We start from the raw sequence: 19525 nt of genomic DNA on the forward strand, positions 1-19525 counted from the left end.
GCACATAAAACATCTAGAAACACAGTGTACATTCTAAAAATAGTGAAAAATGGTTCTTCAGAAAAAAAATTCGATCCGAAAAGTGAAAAAATACAGCGATTAGAAAAATTGGCATATTCAAATAATTGGTGTTTCATCAGCGACTAGTGACTACCAGGTGTCGCCCCAAAATTCTTCGCCCGAAAAATAGGTGGTAAACCAGCCGGTCGGTGCTCAGCTAATTTCGTCCGCGTCCCTTGTCACCTATTTTTTTATTGGGTGCTTCATCGGCGGTGCTATCTTTGAAAATGAGCCGCCTTGGATATTCAACTGTTTTTTGCTTTCTTATTTTAATGCAAATGAGTAGAAGTTTTGTTTCGTTTATATTCGGGATTGCAGATATTTTGTCGCATGTAAATTTTGGGTGTTCGTTGATGTGATGGCACTGTAAGGGAACACGTATCCGCCGGTCGGCCAACTTTTCTTTGGACTGAGCAAACTAATTTCTATGTTTGTTTAGGGTTTGTTTTACCAACGGGGGAACTGATCAACAGAGCATTCAATATGCTTAGGGAAAACATATGGCCTTATTTGAGTGGAATGATGCCTTCAATCATGTATAAGGTTTGAGAATTGACAATTCGCGAGAGGGATCGGGGACCGGTTGGCAATTACCTTCAATTATGTCAGCACGAAGAATAAGTGTTTTTTTGTCATGTTCATTGGTTAGTGTTCAATTCTATCTCATGCCCCCACGCGAGTCTAAGTCTATTGATGACATTTGGTCCTTGGACAGGCGACGACTGGGTGCCGTCGGCCTTCTGCCGGTGGTGGCAGAGTGAGGGGGTGCGAGCGGATCTGACCGGAAAGACAATACCGTAAAGATGAATGGTTGTTCGGGGGTTGGCTCCAATGGGACTTTGATTTGACTGGTGTCGATGATCGCGGTTTCCCGGTCAAACCATTCGGAATTTGATTCGGAATCCTGAATGGAGTCAGTATGGATTCCAAATGAAATGCAACAACCGATTCTGAGAAATCCGAACCGGTTCCGGAATGAGTTTAACTGGGTCGATGCGTACTGAAGGTTCGCCGCATCTGTTTTGGTGAATCTAATTTCAAGTTCCGTTATTGGGAACAGGCCCTTGCATCGGGTTAACGATCCTCTGTATTTCCCTTCAATGTTCGATATAATCGTTCGTATACTTCACAAACAATCCAATATGGAAAATAGGAAATACTTTCGTTGATTTAAAACATCTTGAGCTATCATAAATCTTTGACTGTATAACGTGTTATCACTCGGTAGTTTGAAACCCAAAAATATATCGCAGAGAAGGAATAGCGAAATTAGTCTAAATAATGTCGCAATAAATAGTGATCCGGCCCATTACGCAGATAAGATTAGCTTTTCTATGCAATACTCCCACGGTCGGTTGTGTAGGGTTGGAATTGCTTTTGTTTGGTAAACGTGGGATACTCTCGGTGGCCGGCTGCCCAGAGTTTGGAAAGGACCAAAAACTAAACAAGATCTTTTTCGAGCGATCGTGTTCTCGAACACTAACTAAACTACTACCTAACGGACTATGCTTTGCAGGTCGCATCGCTTGCTTGGAGCGAATCCTAGACCCTATTCCCTTCCAAACCACTAACTCCGCCACACCTATGGAAAAGTCTGATGAACCTTCTGTATAAGATTCCGCATTTTATTTAAACGATCGCTGGGTAAAATTAGCACCGACACGATAGAAACCGTGATTTAATATTATCACAGATAACAGACGTTTAGGCTCGATTTGAATCGTGTGTAAATACCCGCTACTGAAATTCCGAATAAATCAGATGTCTGAAACACGTTTGGCAAACGTTTGTAGATGGCGCAGTGATCGATACAATGCAGTTAAAGTGCAGCTGTCAAACACGTGTAGCAAACAGTTGCGCAGATGGCAATAGTGAAACACGGATTTCCAACGTTTATCAATTTGAAAGTTTACACAGGTTTTTGAAGAAATTTTGTTCTAGCCTAAACGTCTGTTATCTGTGATATTATTATAAAATATAAGCAGTGCTCCTTATAGCTATCCGGATCTTATAGGCTATCCGGAGTTCAAGTTGCTTATTTTGCTAATCGTATTAATACAACAAATTATAAATTTCCCAAATTCTCGGCAGCCGGCTGCCCAGAGCAATTATTACATGATATCGCTATTGGCACATTTACTAACAACTCTCTGCTTCCCGTGATACATGTGGAGATGCAAAGGATTCCTCGGTCTCTAGTAGCAACATGTATCGGACTAACATTCCTTCCTTTCCCAGAAGATTTGCATTCGGACGTAGCCGGCGTCGGTATTGATCAGCATGCAGGGATCAGAATAGATTGTACAATGTGGCTCATCATGTTATTCCCAAGCATGTTGTTCCAATGAACATTTTGCAAACTAATTTGGCTCTGGTTAATAACGGAGTAGAAACTACGGGCGATCTCTTATGCTTATGCTAGTTCTCGAAGAGCGTTTGTCTATGACTGAGTAGTTCTTCGGTTTTAACGCTCCGGCACTCGCGCCGTTGTATTTTGTACACTCTAGCAAAATCTTTTTCCAGTAACAGCGGCTGCTTATTCGAGGAACCATTCGCGTGAGTGCCGGAGGGTTAAGCGTTCTTTTGAATGACGAAACGTTTGAAGTAATGAAATGGAATAGCAAACGTTTGAAACAGTTACATAAAGTATTTGTGTATCATAAAGTGTTACGATCAAAATTTGGTCGAATAAAACGACGCTTTTCTTTTAAAAGTGGATCAAAACAAATGTTTTCAAAAATAAAACTCAAAAGAACAACTCATGTTTAAAAAAAGGGTAACTCTTATACAATGTATCCATATAAAAAATATAACCAACAGTGCAATACATTAAAAATGGTCTCAATTTTCGAACAAGACTGGCGTAAAGCAATTTGGCATAATATCGTTTGATACAAGACGTTATGTGCTAGTTAGCCATTTGACATAACAGGCGTGTGGTATAAGTACCATTTAGCGTTTAGTTATGAAATTTTTTTGCCTTATGTTTGAGTAAACCGAGCAATCGAGCGGATCGTACATTTACGTACGAAACATTTCCAATGCAAAAGAAGGATAAATGCTCACCTTTTGTCAAATTGTGAATTCATTTCGACTTTTATACAGATTCAAAGAAAGCTAGAAAGAAGAAATCAACCCCTATGTTAGAGTAAACCGGGCAGGCGAAAGGATCAAAAGCTTGCGTGCAAGAGTTATTTGGCATACAGATTCAAAGAACTGCTCATGTTTAAAAGAAGGAATCAATTCCTATGTTCGAGTAAATCGGGTATACGAATGGATATCAGGTTTACTTGCGCGGGACCGCTGTTTCCGACGGCTTATCCTCAGCAGTTTTACACCGCATCAGTTCCTTGACTTAGGTAATACGATTATTGATTTTCATCAATATTATTCCCAATTCAAAGTAATATGGGTGCTTTCTTCATCTACCAAAAATTCTGGGAAATGATTATATCTGGGGAATGAACTTCTGGGCATTGGTTCATTCTGGGTAATGCTTTTCTGGGAAAGGGTGCATTCTGGAAGTTTTCTAGGAATTGGTGCTTTTGAGGGAATAGTTTTCTGGAGGACAGTTCTTTCTGGGGAATGGTTTGGGGTGTTTTAGTTTCTGGGGAATGGTTTTCGGGGGAATGTCGTAGAACCTTTCCGGAATTTATTATGCCTATATTCAACGAACTCAATATAGCAAATCTTTTCACACATACGGTAAAATTAAATAAAAAATGCAATGGCTTATAAAAAAGAAAAAATAACGCAGAGGTAATATATCGTCGTTAAACATGTATGAACAATATATTCAACTTGCACAACTAAAACTTTGCAATAATACTTGTTTTGTATTTCCAACTGTGAAATAAATATTGAATTGGATTTTCTGTAATTAACTTTAAGCTAATGTATCATTCACCGACAAAGAATTTTTTTATCATGCTGGCTACTTATTTAGTTAATAGATTCAAATCAATTCCTTTGCGACGATCCTCCAGATGCGACTAAAATAAAAGATTATTGCGATTTATCATAAACAGTAGACAACAACCATACTAACCTTCATGATGGCAATATACTGCGGTCTTTTTAACATCGAATAGGCCGTCACGAAAAGTGGCTTCATCACATCATGCAAATTCGTGGCTCCATGGCAGAACAAATCAATTGCTAGTTCCAAAGCCGTACCGAAATCGCACTCATCGACAGCAATGAAGGCCCCGGTAACGATAGGTTGCAGTACCGCCATTGCGGCGTCGAAGCCACCCTTATCCGATGCCTTATCAATTCCATCAAATTTTGACAGAATTTTTTTCAGATTAGCATCACTTTCCAGCAGTTCACGGTAGCCTAGTTCCGTCTTCCGATCGAACGGTACAACAATTCCGGCCTTGTGGAATGTTTTGCAGACAACTGCTCTGCCACGAGATTTCAGTTTTTCGCCACCCTTCAGCTTAATGTTGTGCTCTTTTGCCCATTCTTCCAAGTACCTTTTCATCGCTGCAATTTGTGCTTTGTTAAAAGGTGTCACCTTGGCTTCATGCTCAAGAAAGTGTCTGCAAATTAAATGTTATTAGGCACCATAAAATATCCGGAGAATGTACTTACATCACAGCATCAAATACGTTCTCGCCGATAAATTTAAACTCGCAACCTTTGTTTACATCATTGACCGCCACCAACCCACTCGTATCATCCGGACTATCCCTCCAATATCCGTAGTGCAGTCCGGAACCTTTCTTAACGAGCACCGTCTGAAACTCTGGTGGATCATAGTAGAATCGCCAGTGTCTTAAATAATCACCCGGTTCGTGTATTTTGGCGTCCTTAAACTTCTTTGCCATAACGTCGAACGGACCAACCAACAGAAGCCCAAATTTTTCAAATATCTCAATGGGCTTATCCTTGCTCTTAGATTCGCAGAACTTCCACAACGACTCGAAACAGTCGGGCATATCCACTAGAAACTTGTGCTTTATGAATAGCTTTGGATCCTCACACAGTTCCTTATATTCCGCATTTTTCGAAAATTCAATCTGCGGATCATGTATGTCGCTCATCAAGCCGACATCCATTGGAACCTCAGGCAGAGCGTACCGTTGCCTAGTTATTCCGTAGTATTCGTGATTTTTGTCGCTTTCTTCTTCATTGTTGTGATCCTTCTCCGGCGTAGGTGGACGTTTACATTTTTTTACGTCTTCAATTAGCGATGCTGATAAATCCGGCGAATCAGATTGACGCTTGGATGACGAAGTTGGCGAATCTTTTTTGAGGGGAGACTTTTTGTCCTCTTGCTGCTTTACGATATCGTCAACTGCTGTTATTGGAGGATGCTGATATTTTTCCTTGTGGATAGGATTTTTTTGGTAGCATGCAGATCCGTATTTGCAGGCCGGTTTATTCATTTCGCCAAATTTAGTTCACCCAACGTGAATGTACAGGACAATAGAAAGATGCACTTGAATTTGAAGTCTGTATCGCGATAAACGACGTCAAAAATCGAAAAATACCGGCCAAATTGTTGACAAAAAAAACATGAAAATTGTTGTTGTCAAAAATGGGCACAACTCTTAGGCTGTTCGCAACCTTCGCAACGCTGATGTATTCTATATGGGCTGTTCTATTTTACATCACCGACTAAAACAGATCGATCACAACCCGGATAGAATTTTACAATAGCATTTACCCTACAAACAATCATAAAACAATAAATATTATAGTTATTACTGTTTGAACATTGTTCGATGCCAAGTTCTCACAGTAGATTTACAATAAAATTTCATGTAACAATAAATTTCCCTGTTCAGCAAAAAACTGATACAGTGCAATCACATTAAATTTTACTGTTTTCGAGAAAAAAATGTATGGAGAAAAATTGATTTTTTTAATGTTAAGATACATAACCACCCCCCTTTTTCACTGTAAAAGTCTATTTTACATTGAAATTTACTGTAAAAACGTTAAAATTTATTGTTTTTGTATTATAGCATAACGCTAAAACCTACTGTAAGTTATTGTAAAACTACTGTACTGTCACAGTGAAAATCATGGGTTTGTTACTGTACATTTCTATTCGGGAATGCTGAGCTGAGATGCACTTCTATTTTTCGACTTTTTTGGATCAGATTTAGCTCGACTATTCTATTTTAAATTTTGCACAATTTGAAACACGAGTAGAACACTGTTTCATATATTTTTCATTAGGCTGTTCACAATGCTATGATGTAATTCTTTTCAAAATGACAAGCTGTCGGATAATTCGAATCTGTCAAAATAAATCTAGAACATGGTTTTGCCAATGCGACGATTTAGAGCATGTTCAGGAGTGTTTCAGTTTAAGATTCATAATTTTGACAGTTCCATAAAATAAAACTGAAAATTTTAAAACTAGAACTTGCTTTCCCCAGCAGGAGTTTTAGCGGATGTTCTATTCAGTTTAAAATTCAAGCCTCGCCATGCCTTCAGCGTTACTGCATTCAAATTTATTTTTCCCCAGTCTATCGGGTCTAAGTGTCTGTGCTGAAAGCTTTGCATGTATTTAAAACACAGTTCTAAACGTGTTTTAAAATCAGCAACGAATAGAACGACATCGTATAACAGTTTTAAATTTTAAAACAAAACTGTTCGAAATTATAAAACAAAACGCTCTGCTGGGGATGTGAATGTTTCAGTTCCAATTCTACTTTGAAACTCCTATACAAAATAAAACACTCCTGAACATGCCCTTAGCGATCTGTTCTAAATGTTGTTTATTTGATTTTGTTATTGTTTGTCACTTATGTGACACATATTGTTTTTTTTTCTGCTGTCAGTCGTTACACATACTAATGAAAATGAAATTAGAACAGTGTTCTATTCGTGTTTCAAATTATGGAAAATTTAAAACAGAACAGTCAAGCTGTTTTAAATCTGATCCAAAAAAGTGCTCGAAAAATAGAACTGCATCTCAGCATTGTGATCGATCTGTTTTAGTCGGTGATGTGAAATAGAACAGCCCAAGACGGATACAGGTGTGCACATTTTTTTCTGTGTGTGAGTGCGGTTGTCATTTTTCTTTGATGAAGCCGAAAAAACAAGAGAATATGAAGAAGAAAAGCACAAACAGGTGACGTAGTGGGCCCTTTTGTTGCCATAAGTTTTGTTTCGGTTCGGTCATAGTTAATTTAATCGGTTTTTTTCGAGGTAAAAAGTGTCCATAAATATTCTAATCGATAGTTCCGAAGTGAAGCTCAGCCTTTTCTCACTTTTCATCGTGCGCCAAAGAATCAGGATGCTCGTTCGGATGTTGATGTTTACTTCAAGGGCCCCGGCCGCCATGCTTAATTTTGCAAGTATCGTTCCGCCGAACGATCTTTCGCCGCAGAGGGGGGTGCTGGGTCTAGTTAGAAGCGTCCTGCGGTACAAGCCACTTCTAATTCTAGACTAAGTATAGTTTGTGGCACCTGCGTTACAAATACCACACGCTATAGCTTAATAAGCCGGGAATTCCTCGTCCAGTTAGTATCGTTCTGCGTAACAAACCAATACTAATTCTGGTCGTAAGACAATTTGCTTCCCCGCTTGCGTTACAAACAAGGAAGTAATTTGACTTTGGATTTAACAAGGTGGAAAAACCAACGAAGAACTCCAGGGTCTGGACACGAAGTAAAGGATTTTCGACTGAGTGAAGTGGTACTTTCGACTGCTCGATTTCAACTTGATTTTATTATACAATTTTTTGGTTTATATACCTACTTTCCTAAAGCTAGCTATTTACAAATAATCGATTTTTGAATCGATTTTATTTGGATTTGTTTTGGTACAGAATGTTAACAATGAATATTGTTGTCAACTCTGCACAAATGTTTTATTATCCAAGCCACCGCGCGAAGTCAAATATCGATATAATTATCGTCTTCGAATGCGCTGTGACCGGCAGTGGCACCGAAAATGCCGATGAAGCATATATGACCCTTGCGTGAGCGCGCATTGACTCATCATTGGGCGCACTTGAATGTAATTTGATTTTCCTTCTGCCTCTTTAGGTCAGAACGAACTGTTCTATGTTGCGGTGGTTTGTTTTGATTCTGCCGAACGGTTTTCTTGTGCTCGCTGCGAACAGCTGTTTGTGATCTTGCGTCGGCGACATATTGCCCCCCGTAAGTCTATCCTATAGACCTTACGAAAAACTAGCCGACGCGCCGATGGTCATCTTGCTTGTCGAGATTTTCGATGCCTATCTGATTATAAAGGTTCATATAATATTTACTTTTGTTACCTACTAATGATTTATGTTTTTGGAGCCTAGTTTAATATTTAATAAATGATAACGTTCCTATCTTTCAAGTTATTTTTTAATATTTGTTTAAGTTATTAATGCACTTGCTTTAAATTTGTGTAACACTATTTGCAGCTGTTGTTCGTGGAATTATTCTCGGTGGTCGTCTTGGAAGTGGAGTTGGTCTGCTCGATGTTCTAATGGTGTAACGTCGACTGCCTTTCTTATAGTAAAGGGCGCTGATTATCGTGGCCACAACAAGTACTGATGATACCGCTGCTACTATGACCGGAACATGATGATTTATCGCCTTTGTTTCAGGATCGTTGTGATAGGATGAATGGGTTGCAGCTATCGGATCAAGTTCTGTTGTTTCCCAAGTGTCTTCTGACGCATTGAAATTGTCGTTTTTCCATTGAGGTATTTGATCGTGGCGTTTGAAGTATATTTTTTGTTGCTTTGAAGTTCCGCCAATGCTAGCGTACGTTACGCTGTGCTTGGTTCGTATTTCACAACCAGGATCTAATTTTACAACCGCTATGTTGTATGAGGTGAAATTCAATTCCTTATTGCAGAGTATCGTGATTGTATTTGGATCTTTTGCGTAGTATAGTAGTGTGTTTGGTTGTGATAATATGATTACTTCCGCGTAATCGGTGGGCAGGTTATCGAAAGTTGTAATATTGCAGTTTCTTACGGGACGCTTGTGAAATATTGCTGCTGGCACGCATGACATTTCCATCTGTATTGTTGGCTTGAAGCAGAGGAAGTGTGTTTCGTTTAGTTTCCTTGCCTCATTAGAGGGATAGAAATACTGGTTGTGCTGATTGATGGCGATTCTTGGTTGATCAACATGAATTTTTGTTCTGTTTTCAAAGTCTGGTATAGCTATAACCTTGAAATTTTCGAATGATTCTCTTAGTATCACAATAGATCTCATCGTGATGTGATACGAATCATTCTTTATTTTGAGTTTATAATGGGTTGCAAACTCATCCTCGGGTATGTAGTGATTTGCAGGAAGTCGCAGGTTCGCTTGTTGGATGAATTCATTTCTTTCTTCTATGGTGACGGGTATACGTTTCAATTTTCTGTGACGTGTGAGAATACTCTCGATCAGTTGTTTAGCCACCATTATTGTGTCCATTAGATGGTTGGCTAGAGTTTCTGCATAGTTCATCGCGAACTGTTTGTTCAAAAGTTTGATTCCATCTAATGCGTGGTGAATCCGTTGTTCAAATTGATTGTTTTGTTGCAGGGTTCTTTCCCTTAGCTGATTCATGCTATGTGTGACGTCATGAATTTTTTGTTCTTCGTTCATTCGGATAGCCTCGATTTGCTCTGTCAGATCATCGCCTCCGAATAGTATGTCTTTAAGGAATCCAAAAATTCCCTTTCCTCTTTTTACTCGAGCTGGTTCCAAAATTTCCTGCTTCGCGGCGTAACACTGTTGTTCAATCGAGGTAGCCAAGTCGATGAGTGTTGGATTTTTTATTTTCTGCTTTAGTCCATTTATAGCGTCTTCGATGTTTCTGTGTATCGTGTCAATGAGTTTTACATCGTCGGTGGGAGATATGTTTGTAGTAATTTGTGTGTCCCAAATTCCGGTTTGTATTAAATAGGTAGCTTCGTGATCGAATAAAAGTCCCGCATTTGGTACGGGTTTGATGGTCATACTAGACGTTGTATTTAAAGATAGTACTGCTGCTGTAGTGACGAGCATTTTTGCCCACATGTTTGGCCTAGCTCGAATAGTTTTCTTTTTCGGTTTGGTTGGATGAGCGGCTTTGTGCTTTTCTGCTAGTTGTTTTACTAGCTCTATGTCGATTTTTTGTCGCTTACCCCAATCTGTCATATTTGCCTTTGCATTTGAGCTACTATTTTGCGGGAAGACGTCTTTTCGTTTTGGTGATATTTCCTGTATGTGACCGGTGAATACCGTATCTGCCTTTACGTCTAATTTGGCCAATTTTACAGTTGGCCTAACTAATTTAGAGTTTTCAGTGCGAACGACCGCAGACCTTGTTTGGCCATCCTGCGCCTTCCTTACTTCGGTTATAATTCCTTTATGAAACTTCCCTTTCCGTTGTTCGTCTGGAAAAACAACGACATCATCAGGCTGGAGTGGTTCTGTGTTCTGTTTCCATTTTTCTCGTTTGTTCAGTTTAGGAAGGTATTCTGTACTCCACCGATCCCAAAATTTAGTAGTTGCCATTTGAGCCTTTTTCCAGTGTTCTCTTGTTGCCTCGGCTCGCGACGTGTCGTCGAGTGAAGGATACGTTCCTCCTGCGCATCCAATCAAAAAATGATTTGGTGTCAGGGGTTCATCATCGTTGGAGCTTAATGGTATATGTGTTAACGGGCGACTGTTCAGGAGATGCTCTATCTCGATTAGAGCATTCCTAAGTACGCTCTCCTTGGGTTTTGATACTGGCCATAACTTTTCATTTAGTAATTTTTTAACCTCTTGTATCATACGTTCCCATGCTCCTCCAAAGTGTGGAGCTGATGGTGGAATAAAATTCCATTTTATTCCTTCGATCGCTGTTCTGATTTCTAATTCCTTCATCTGATTACTTGCGCCAACCATATTGGTGCCGTTATCGCTGTACATTTCACAGACCTTGCCGCGCCTGTTTTGTAAGTTTTTTATGCAGATGAGAAGCGCGTCTGTATTTAAGTCGTCTGCTAGTTCCAGGTGTATAGCTCGAGTAGCCATACAGGTGAAGAGTGCACCCCAGCGTTTTTCACATCTTCTTCCTACAGTAACTTCCATTGGTCCAAAGAAGTCTATACCGGTGTGTGTAAATGGTTTTAAATTTGGAGTGGTGCGGCAGCTTGGCAATGTGCCCATTTTTGGAGGGTGAGGGCTTGCCTTCTTGTTTCTGCAGAGTTGACATCTTGCATTCACTCTTTTTACTGCCGCCCTAATCTTGATTATCCAGAAATGCTGTCGTATTTGAGCTATAACTGCTTCTGTTTCACGGTGTAGAAATTTCTCGTGGTATTGTTTTATGATCAAATTCGTTATATGTCCCTTGTTTGGTAATAGTACTGGAGTCATGTTTTGTATTCGTCCGCTGATTCGGATGAGACGGTTTTCATCTAATGCAAGCTCGTGATCTGCTACAGAGCTGTTCTGGTAAATACCTTCGCCGTTGATCAGAGCCACTAGCTCGGATGGAAAAGCTTCTTGCTGTGCTTGTTGTAACAATAGGATTTCTGCTCGCTTATAATGATCAGAAGTAATTGTCTCATCATATCTGGAGTTTGATACTTTCGTCCTCAATTTTTCCATGTATTTGAGCCAGTAACAAACTGCCTTCTTTAGTCGTCCCCAATCCGAGCACCAAGTTGTGTGCATAATAATGTTCGCAGGTTGTATTTCTTGAACGCTGCAAACCCTTTTTTCTTCTGAAGTTTCAATGACTGCACCTTTCTCCTTTGGCCATGATTCCACTTTTGTATTTAGGTACGTCGCTCCTGTATACCATATAGATTCCGTAGGTTGGATGTTCCGTGTTGCTTCGTCTGCCGGATTCATTCCTGATGGTACCCACCTCCATTGGGAGATCGTTGTGTCGTCGAGTATTTCGCTTACTCGGTTGGCTACAAATGTTTTATACCTGCGATGGTCACTTCGTATCCAGGAGAGTACAGTGGTGCTATCTGTCCACATGGTTACGTTTGTAATATTCAATCGAAGTTCCTTTAAAACGGTTGTTTTCAATCGTGTGCCTAACACCGCGGCTTGAAGTTCTAGCCTTGGAATTGACATGGCTTTATTTGGTGCAACTCTCGTTTTTGCTGCTATTAGGCTTACGCCGTATCCGTGTAAGGTTTCTGCTCGTATATATGCTGCCGCGGCAAACGCTGATTCTGATGCATCAACAAAGATATGCAATTTCAATGATTTTGCGTCCGGTATGTTGGGAGAGAAACACCTAGAAATTCTCAGATGTGATATTGTGGATAGTCTATTTGTCCAAATCGTCCAATCTTCCATTAATTTCGTAGATATTTTCTCATCCCAGTCTATACCTTCTTTCCAGGCTTGTTGCATTAGTAATTTACCTCCAATCGTAATATGCGCTATTAATCCAAGAGGGTCGAAGATTCTGGCAATTGTTGAGAGGACTTCTCTTTTGGTCGGTATGGCGTTGGACTTGAAGTCTGCTATTCTATACCCAATTGTGTCTTGGGTCGTGTCCCAGTATACTCCGAGGACTTTCTCTGATGTTGCAGTTTTTTCAATAAATTCCTTTTGGGTGGATTGTCTCGCGACGTTGCGTTCAGGTAGAACGTCTAGCATTTCGGCATCGTTTGAAATGATGTTTCTTAGTGTGAAGTGTGCAGCTTCGTGAATTTTTATAACTCTATAACTGGCTTCCTCCGCTGTCGAGAAACTGTCCAGATAATCGTCAACATAGTGTTGTTTTATAATGGCGTTGGCTGCCACCGGATCGCAATCTCGGTAGTTCTCTGCGTTTGCATTCTTTACTGCTTGGGCACATGCAGGTGAGCAGGTTGCTCCAAACGTCATTACCTGCATTACGTAGTGTCCCATGGTATTTGAAGCCTTACCGTCCCTCCATAAGAATCGTTGAGCCTCCTGGTCCTCTTTGCGTATTTTAATTTGTGAGAACATCTCTTGGATGTCTCCTGCTACTGCGTACTTTCCTTCTCGGAATCTCAGTAAAATTCCAAAGAGCGATGTCAAGTTATCGGGACCAGAGAGTAATTCAGTGTTGAGCGATAATCCTTGTACCTTGGCAGCTGCGTCAAATACAAGTCGCGGTTTTAAAGGTGTTTTATTAGGATTTACGACAGCGAAATGAGGCAAATAGTATGTTTTATCGGTTGTTAGTGTTATCTCGTTTGCTGTTAATTTTCGTGCGTATCCCTTTTCAACGTATTCCTTAATTTTGTCCGTGTACCATTGGGCAAACTCAGGGTTTTTCCTCATCTTAGTTTCAGTGTATTCTAACCTCTTTAATGCTCCCTTGAAGCTTTCTGATTTTGGCATTATGGGCCTGGCTTGTTTCCATAAAAGGCCAATTTCGTATTGACTCCCGTCATACTTCATTGTTTCTTTTATCAATTTTTCAGCTCGTCTATCCTCCTCGCTCTGTTGGTTAGTGGTGCTAACCTTAACGCCAAACTCTTCCGTTGAGAAGTATTTCCTCATTTCTTCTCGTAGTGAGTCTTGCTCCTCTACTACACAGGAATATATTTCTCCTTGATGTCGGGAGTTGGTCCTTCCGTAAATGACCCATCCTATTGGTGTTTTAGCGGCAACTGGACCGACTTTGCTTGCTCTCTGTTTTGTTGCTGTTAATAGTCGGGGATGATCAAGTCCAATAAGTAATGTCGGCTCAGCATTCTCGTATCCTTGAATAGGAAGGTTTTTAAGATGGTTGTAGTTGTCATGAAGATCCTTGTAGTCAAGTGTCTGTCGTGGCAAGGATAATTTTTTTACTGTACGTACACTTTCCATTTGGTATCGAATTTTGTTGTCGCCTGATATTTTGAAACATACGCTTTGGCTTTCGTTATCTTCGTGTACGGAGTCATTTGTCCATTTTATGCATAATGGTGATACTGGCCCTTGCAAACCTAAATCTTTGGCCAAGTCGTCGAGGATTAGACTGTTCGATGAGCCGTGATCCAAAAATGCGAAGGTTTCTAATTGTCTTCCTTGCGCATAAAGTGTAACCGGCAGTATTTGGTAGTAGACCTTATTTCTTTTGGTAGCGTGTATGTTAGTGCGTACAGCTTCATCTTCTTGTTCCTTCGAGGTGGACGATGTTGGAGCTTGCGCATCTATTTCTTTCACTTCCTTCTTATCTTGGTTCTTCTTGTTGTCTTTTGATTGTCCTGAAGGTTCCTTGATTTTTTGTTTTGTTTCCTCCTTTTGGGAGGCTCGTTTTTCATCATTTGTTTTTGGTCTGACGTGAAGAAATGTGTGATGATATGCTGTACATCCTTCTGTTCTGCAGTTTGGCCTCATTTGACAGTTTCTAAAGGAGTGTCCTTGGCGTAAACAGTTAAAGCACATGCGTTTCTCTAGTGCCAGTTCTCGTCTTTTTTCCACACTCATCTTTTTAAAGACCGGGCATGCTACTATCCAGTGTTGTTGACTACAACAGGAACATTTGGCTTGGGATCTGGATGTTGTTTCAGCGTGCATATTGACTCTTGATTGGCGCTCATTTTTCGGGTTTTCCTTCTCAGATTGACACACCTTTTGTGCAATAAGAAGTGTTGCTCTTTGCTGTTGCGGTTTCAAAAACTCGTGTAATTCCTTTAGTGTGAGTTTTTGCCGTGGTCGTCCTTCTTGCGGAATCATTGCTTCTGCTTCCTTGTCCGCCCATTGTTCTCTTAAGTTCAGTGGTAAGCGGCAAACAAGTTCAGCCATCTGCAACGGATTAGTTAAATAATCCTCACACTGTATCATGGACATGTTGGACACCAAATTTCCGAGAGTCACTACGAAGTCCACCATGCTTTGAGGGTATTCCATGCGTGGGTTCCGTAACTTTGCCAAATCCTTCCATAGTTCGTTGTATATAGCCAACGGTTGTCCGTAAATACTATCCAGAGTTTCTACTACATGTTTCTCGTTTCCTGGATCCATCAGCAAGGCACTTACGTGTACCTTTGCTACCTTGCCTAGACTTGCCATAAGTCTGTTTATGTTGTCGGTATCGCTGAATTGATCTTCTCGTTTGCTTTGTTCGTAAAGCCGTTTGAAATTTGGCCAATCCTTGTAATTTCCGTTGAAAACTGGGAGGGGTGTTGCTGTTTGCCTCCTCAGTAAGTTTGTAATTTCATCCGGCAATTTGATTGTCGGAGCCATTTGTTGTCCCGCTTCGGGGTCCATTTTTACTTGGTGCATTTTGGTTGCCATCTCAATCATGGCTTTTTGAAATGCCTCATCACGCAATTTTTGGCTTTCCATTTGTGCCTCAAATTGGCGTCTTAGCAGCTCTACAGTGTCTGCTGGTCCGCGTTCCTTGGACACACTCCTGGTAGTCTTCTTCTTTTGATCCTCCAGCTCCTTTCTTAGTTGCTGGAGCTCCATTATTTCCTCTTTGCACTTTGGGCAGTGCCAGAGGTCCTTAGTGGAGGGTCTTTTCTCAAGTTTGGTGCAGGTCATGTGGAACCAGTTCCAACACTTTGAGCACTCGACCATCCATTCGTCCGCGCTGTCCTTATCCTTGCACAGGCGGCAATTCCCATTCGGGTTGTGCGCGTATCCTCCAGATGCCATCCTTTAGATCCGCTTTCTCTTTCGGCTTGTTTTAGGTTCACTAGTGATATATCGCACGGTGTGATATATATTGTGATATCTTATTCAAGCACTGTTTGTTTTCACCGAATCCGCTATTGGCTGCGGATACGCCTTATTAGCGATTTTGTAAGTGACGCGTATTGCAATGCGTATTACTGTCCGTTATAAGCTACGGACACGCTGTGTTTCTAGCGTTTTTCCACCACAGTTTGTAGGTGTTCGCTTTAATGTTTATGCCTTTTTCCACTACCGTAGCTTGGTCAGTGTAGGACTTAGTAGTTTTTCTTTACTTCGTGCCTTCTGTGGCGAGAATTGTGAGGATAAATCCTCTCTGGAGCCACCATATATCGTTCCGCCGAACGATCTTTCGCCGCAGAGGGGGGTGCTGGGTCTAGTTAGAAGCGTCCTGCGGTACAAGCCACTTCTAATTCTAGACTAAGTATAGTTTGTGGCGCCTGCGTTACAAATACCACACGCTATAGCTTAATAAGCCGGGAATTCCTCGTCCAGTTAGTATCGTTCTGCGTAACAAACCAATACTAATTCTGGTCGTAAGACAATTTGCTTCCCCGCTTGCGTTACAAACAAGGAAGTAATTTGACTTTGGATTTAACAAGGTGGAAAAACCAACGAAGAACTCCAGGGTCTGGACACGAAGTAAAGGATTTTCGACTGAGTGAAGTGGTACTTTCGACTGCTCGATTTCAACTTGATTTTATTATACAATTTTTTGGTTTATATACCTACTTTCCTAAAGCTAGCTATTTACAAATAATCGATTTTTGAATCGATTTTATTTGGATTTGTTTTGGTACAGAATGTTAACAATGAATATTGTTGTCAACTCTGCACAAATGTTTTATTATCCAAGCCACCGCGCGAAGTCAAATATCGATATAATTATCGTCTTCGAATGCGCTGTGACCGGCAGTGGCACCGAAAATGCCGATGAAGCATATATGACCCTTGCGTGAGCGCGCATTGACTCATCATTGGGCGCACTTGAATGTAATTTGATTTTCCTTCTGCCTCTTTAGGTCAGAACGAACTGTTCTATGTTGCGGTGGTTTGTTTTGATTCTGCCGAACGGTTTTCTTGTGCTCGCTGCGAACAGCTGTTTGTGATCTTGCGTCGGCGACAGCAAGTATAATACTAATACACTCAAAAGTATCAAATGTTCCCATCTTTCTCTCCATCTGGAGAACAGCCCATATAGAATACATCAGCGTTGCGAACAGCCTTAGTATGTGTGACGGCTGACAGCAGAAAACGCAATAAGTCACATAAGAGATAAACAATAACAAAATCGAATAAACTATATGTTTAAAACAGGTGGCTAAACCATCGCATTGGGAACACCGTGGTCTAGATGTATTTTGAAAGATCCAAATTATCCGACGGTTTGCCATTTTGTAACAAATTTACATCACAGCATTGCGAACAGTCTTACGTGCCATAATGGCGGTCTAATTGTTCTGGATCTCTCGAGTAGCGGCAAACTGAATCGCCACCAACATATTGGGTTTCTAAGGCAGTGGTAACTATATTGCTACCAAGATTATTGAATATTATTAATCGAAAGAAACAAGTATGTGTTTAATATTTATCATTCAAGGTATTAATTCTTAGCTTAATTTTAAGACCTTATAATGGGTTAAATTATTGCTTCGATGCACAGTGGTCGCAACCCAAGCAACCAAAAGTGCGTATAAGGGAGCTGGATAAGCTTCCCGGTTTAAGTAATTTTGCGATACGTTTTGTGTACTAATAGTGGCTTAGGCAGCTTTCAAGTTCCATTAAAGCTTAAGCAGCTTGAAAGTTCGCTAAGAACTTTACGTACCAAAACGTGCGTTTTATTAATAGTGCTTTGGGAATCGCCTTTAGTGATTTGATGTGCTACCACAGTTTACAATTTTCGCATTCGTGAACAGAATAAGGCGATATTTCACCTACTTCGACCAGTAATAAAAAAGCAAACATACGATGTAAAATTGTTTGCTCTCCAACTTTTATCGACAAGAGAGCATTGGACCTCATCTTTTCGCGGTATAATATGAGATGATATTTTCGGCCCTGTCCGTGTTCTTCTAACCTCGTGTTCGTGTGCTCGTCGAGCACCCGTTCTTTTAACATTTACGAGAACACGTTCTTCGAGCACGCGGCACACTAGTCTTGGAAGAACAGGCACACTTGCGTGCTTTTACCAAAAACAGCACGCGTGCTTACTAGGAACCCAAAGCAGACACGGTGCGGCTCGCGTGGTGTTCTTGGCCCTAATAAAAAAAATTATACACGAATTTTAACCCATATAGTGCAACGATTCCACATATGGTTTGGATTATACCCTGAACAGGTCGTTAGGCTCTTAAATCATACGATGTTTATTAGGGGGATTCTTTAGCATAACTTTTAAATGATTTTTTAAATTTCTCAAGCTTACGAATTCTTCATAAATAACACGATTTCAAATGTGAATAGCTAAAAGACGTGCAACAAATAAATTGCACTTTTGAATAAGCAAGAGAAAGAACAATAACAAAAAGTATTAGATGCAGTTTTGATGGAACGATTACATGGTCAGAATTGCAATTATTTCTTTTGTTTTAAATATTGCATTCATTCCTTCAAAATTAATGTGCAAACACGCTGTAGCAGTAGCAGCCAGGGGTTGTCGCACAGGCTCAAGCTCGAAATTCATGTACAAACACGCATTGAATGATTAAATTTAATGTTTAAATTTAATTAATTCGCCAAAAAGTGTTTTTTTACGCTGAAACCCTTACCCCCTTAAATTCAAAAGATTTGCTTTTTGCCAAAAGCATGGACACTGAAAATCAGCGAAACAAAAATAGCAAAACTGAGCTCTCAGCAAATCCTGTTTTGCTGGAAAAGTTTCAGTAAAATATTTTGCTGAAACAAAATATAAAAAACGGTGCGTATATCAACAAAAGTCATTAAATGAATAATACAATATTATTCTTCCATTGTGCACATCGACAAAGTAAAACTTTCTTAATGTAAGATATCAGACCGATTTTTGTTTTTTTTACGAAAATGTAAACAGGTCTTTGTTTGACCTACTTAAACCACAGGATCCTCGATAGATAATCCAGCAAAAGGTTACCCGAATAGAAATGTACAGTAACAAAACCATGATTTTCACTGTGACAGTACAGTAATTTTACAATAATTTACAGTAAGTTTTAGTGTTATGCTACAATACAAAAACAATAAACTTTAACGTTTTTACAGTAAATTTCAATGTAAAATAGACTTTTACAGTGAAATTTACTGTGGGGTGGTTATGTATCTTAACATTAAAAAAAATCAATTTTTCTCCATACATATTTTTCTCGAAAACAGTAAAATTTAATGTGAATGCACTGTATCAGTTTTTTGCCGAACAGTGAAATTTATTATTACATGAAATTTTATTGTAAATCTACTGTGAGAACTTGGCATCGAACAATGTTGAAATAGTAATAACTATAATATTTATTGTTTTATAATTGTTTGTAGGGTAAATGCTATTGTAATATTCTATCCGGGTAAACGACACAGATTTTTCGAAAAGTAAATGCCTACACGCAGAATTTTGATGCATAAAAATCACAGCATATACCCTCTAAGAACGGTTAGTTTCAAAATCGTCTAATGAAGGACGTTCTTTGGACCAATTTGGACAACTTCCAAATAACCGTTCGACGAACGTCCATCGTTGGACCCGTGTTGAACGATTTTGAAACAATTTTTTGGACGTCTCAGTGGGAAGAGAATAGAAAGTATGCTAACTATATGCATGTTTTTATTTCTCAGTGTACCTACAGATGAAAAGATTTTTGGGATAAAAATAGAGCTTTACTTTTGGCAACCCTGTTGGGCACAACCTTTTAGGGCACACCGAAACTACCTATTCAATCGAACCC

At 39.9% G+C, this 19525-nt stretch overlaps 1 protein-coding gene across 1 annotated transcript; it reads right to left on the minus strand.

The window, feature by feature from the left end:
• Positions 1-3850: 3850 nt before the first annotated feature.
• LOC131692218 (histone PARylation factor 1-like) lies at positions 3851-5589 on the minus strand. Its single transcript, XM_058979131.1, has 3 exons — positions 4657-5589; positions 4109-4604; positions 3851-4052 (listed from the first exon to the last, which is right to left on the minus strand). The coding sequence occupies exons 1-3, from the start codon at positions 5451-5453 to the stop codon at positions 3999-4001; spliced, it is 1347 nt and encodes a 448-aa protein (XP_058835114.1). The 5' UTR covers positions 5454-5589; the 3' UTR covers positions 3851-3998.
• Between the last annotated feature and the right edge of the window lie 13936 nt (positions 5590-19525).

Source organism: Topomyia yanbarensis, chromosome 3, assembly GCF_030247195.1.
Source record: "Topomyia yanbarensis strain Yona2022 chromosome 3, ASM3024719v1, whole genome shotgun sequence".
In the NCBI taxonomy this organism is placed as follows: Eukaryota; Metazoa; Arthropoda; class Insecta; order Diptera; family Culicidae; genus Topomyia; species Topomyia yanbarensis.

Excerpts from the sequence above, each read along its gene's own strand:
- LOC131692218 (XM_058979131.1), bottom strand. The coding sequence starts at position 5,453 with ATGAATAAACCGGCCTGCAAATACGGATCTGCATGCTACCAAAAAAAT. Across the intron at positions 4,605-4,656 it reads AACGTATTTGATGCTGTGAT|ACACTTTCTTGAGCATGAAG; the intron begins GTAAGTACATTC and ends TTTAATTTGCAG. Across the intron at positions 4,053-4,108 it reads AGTATATTGCCATCATGAAG|TCGCATCTGGAGGATCGTCG; the intron begins GTTAGTATGGTT and ends CTTTTATTTTAG.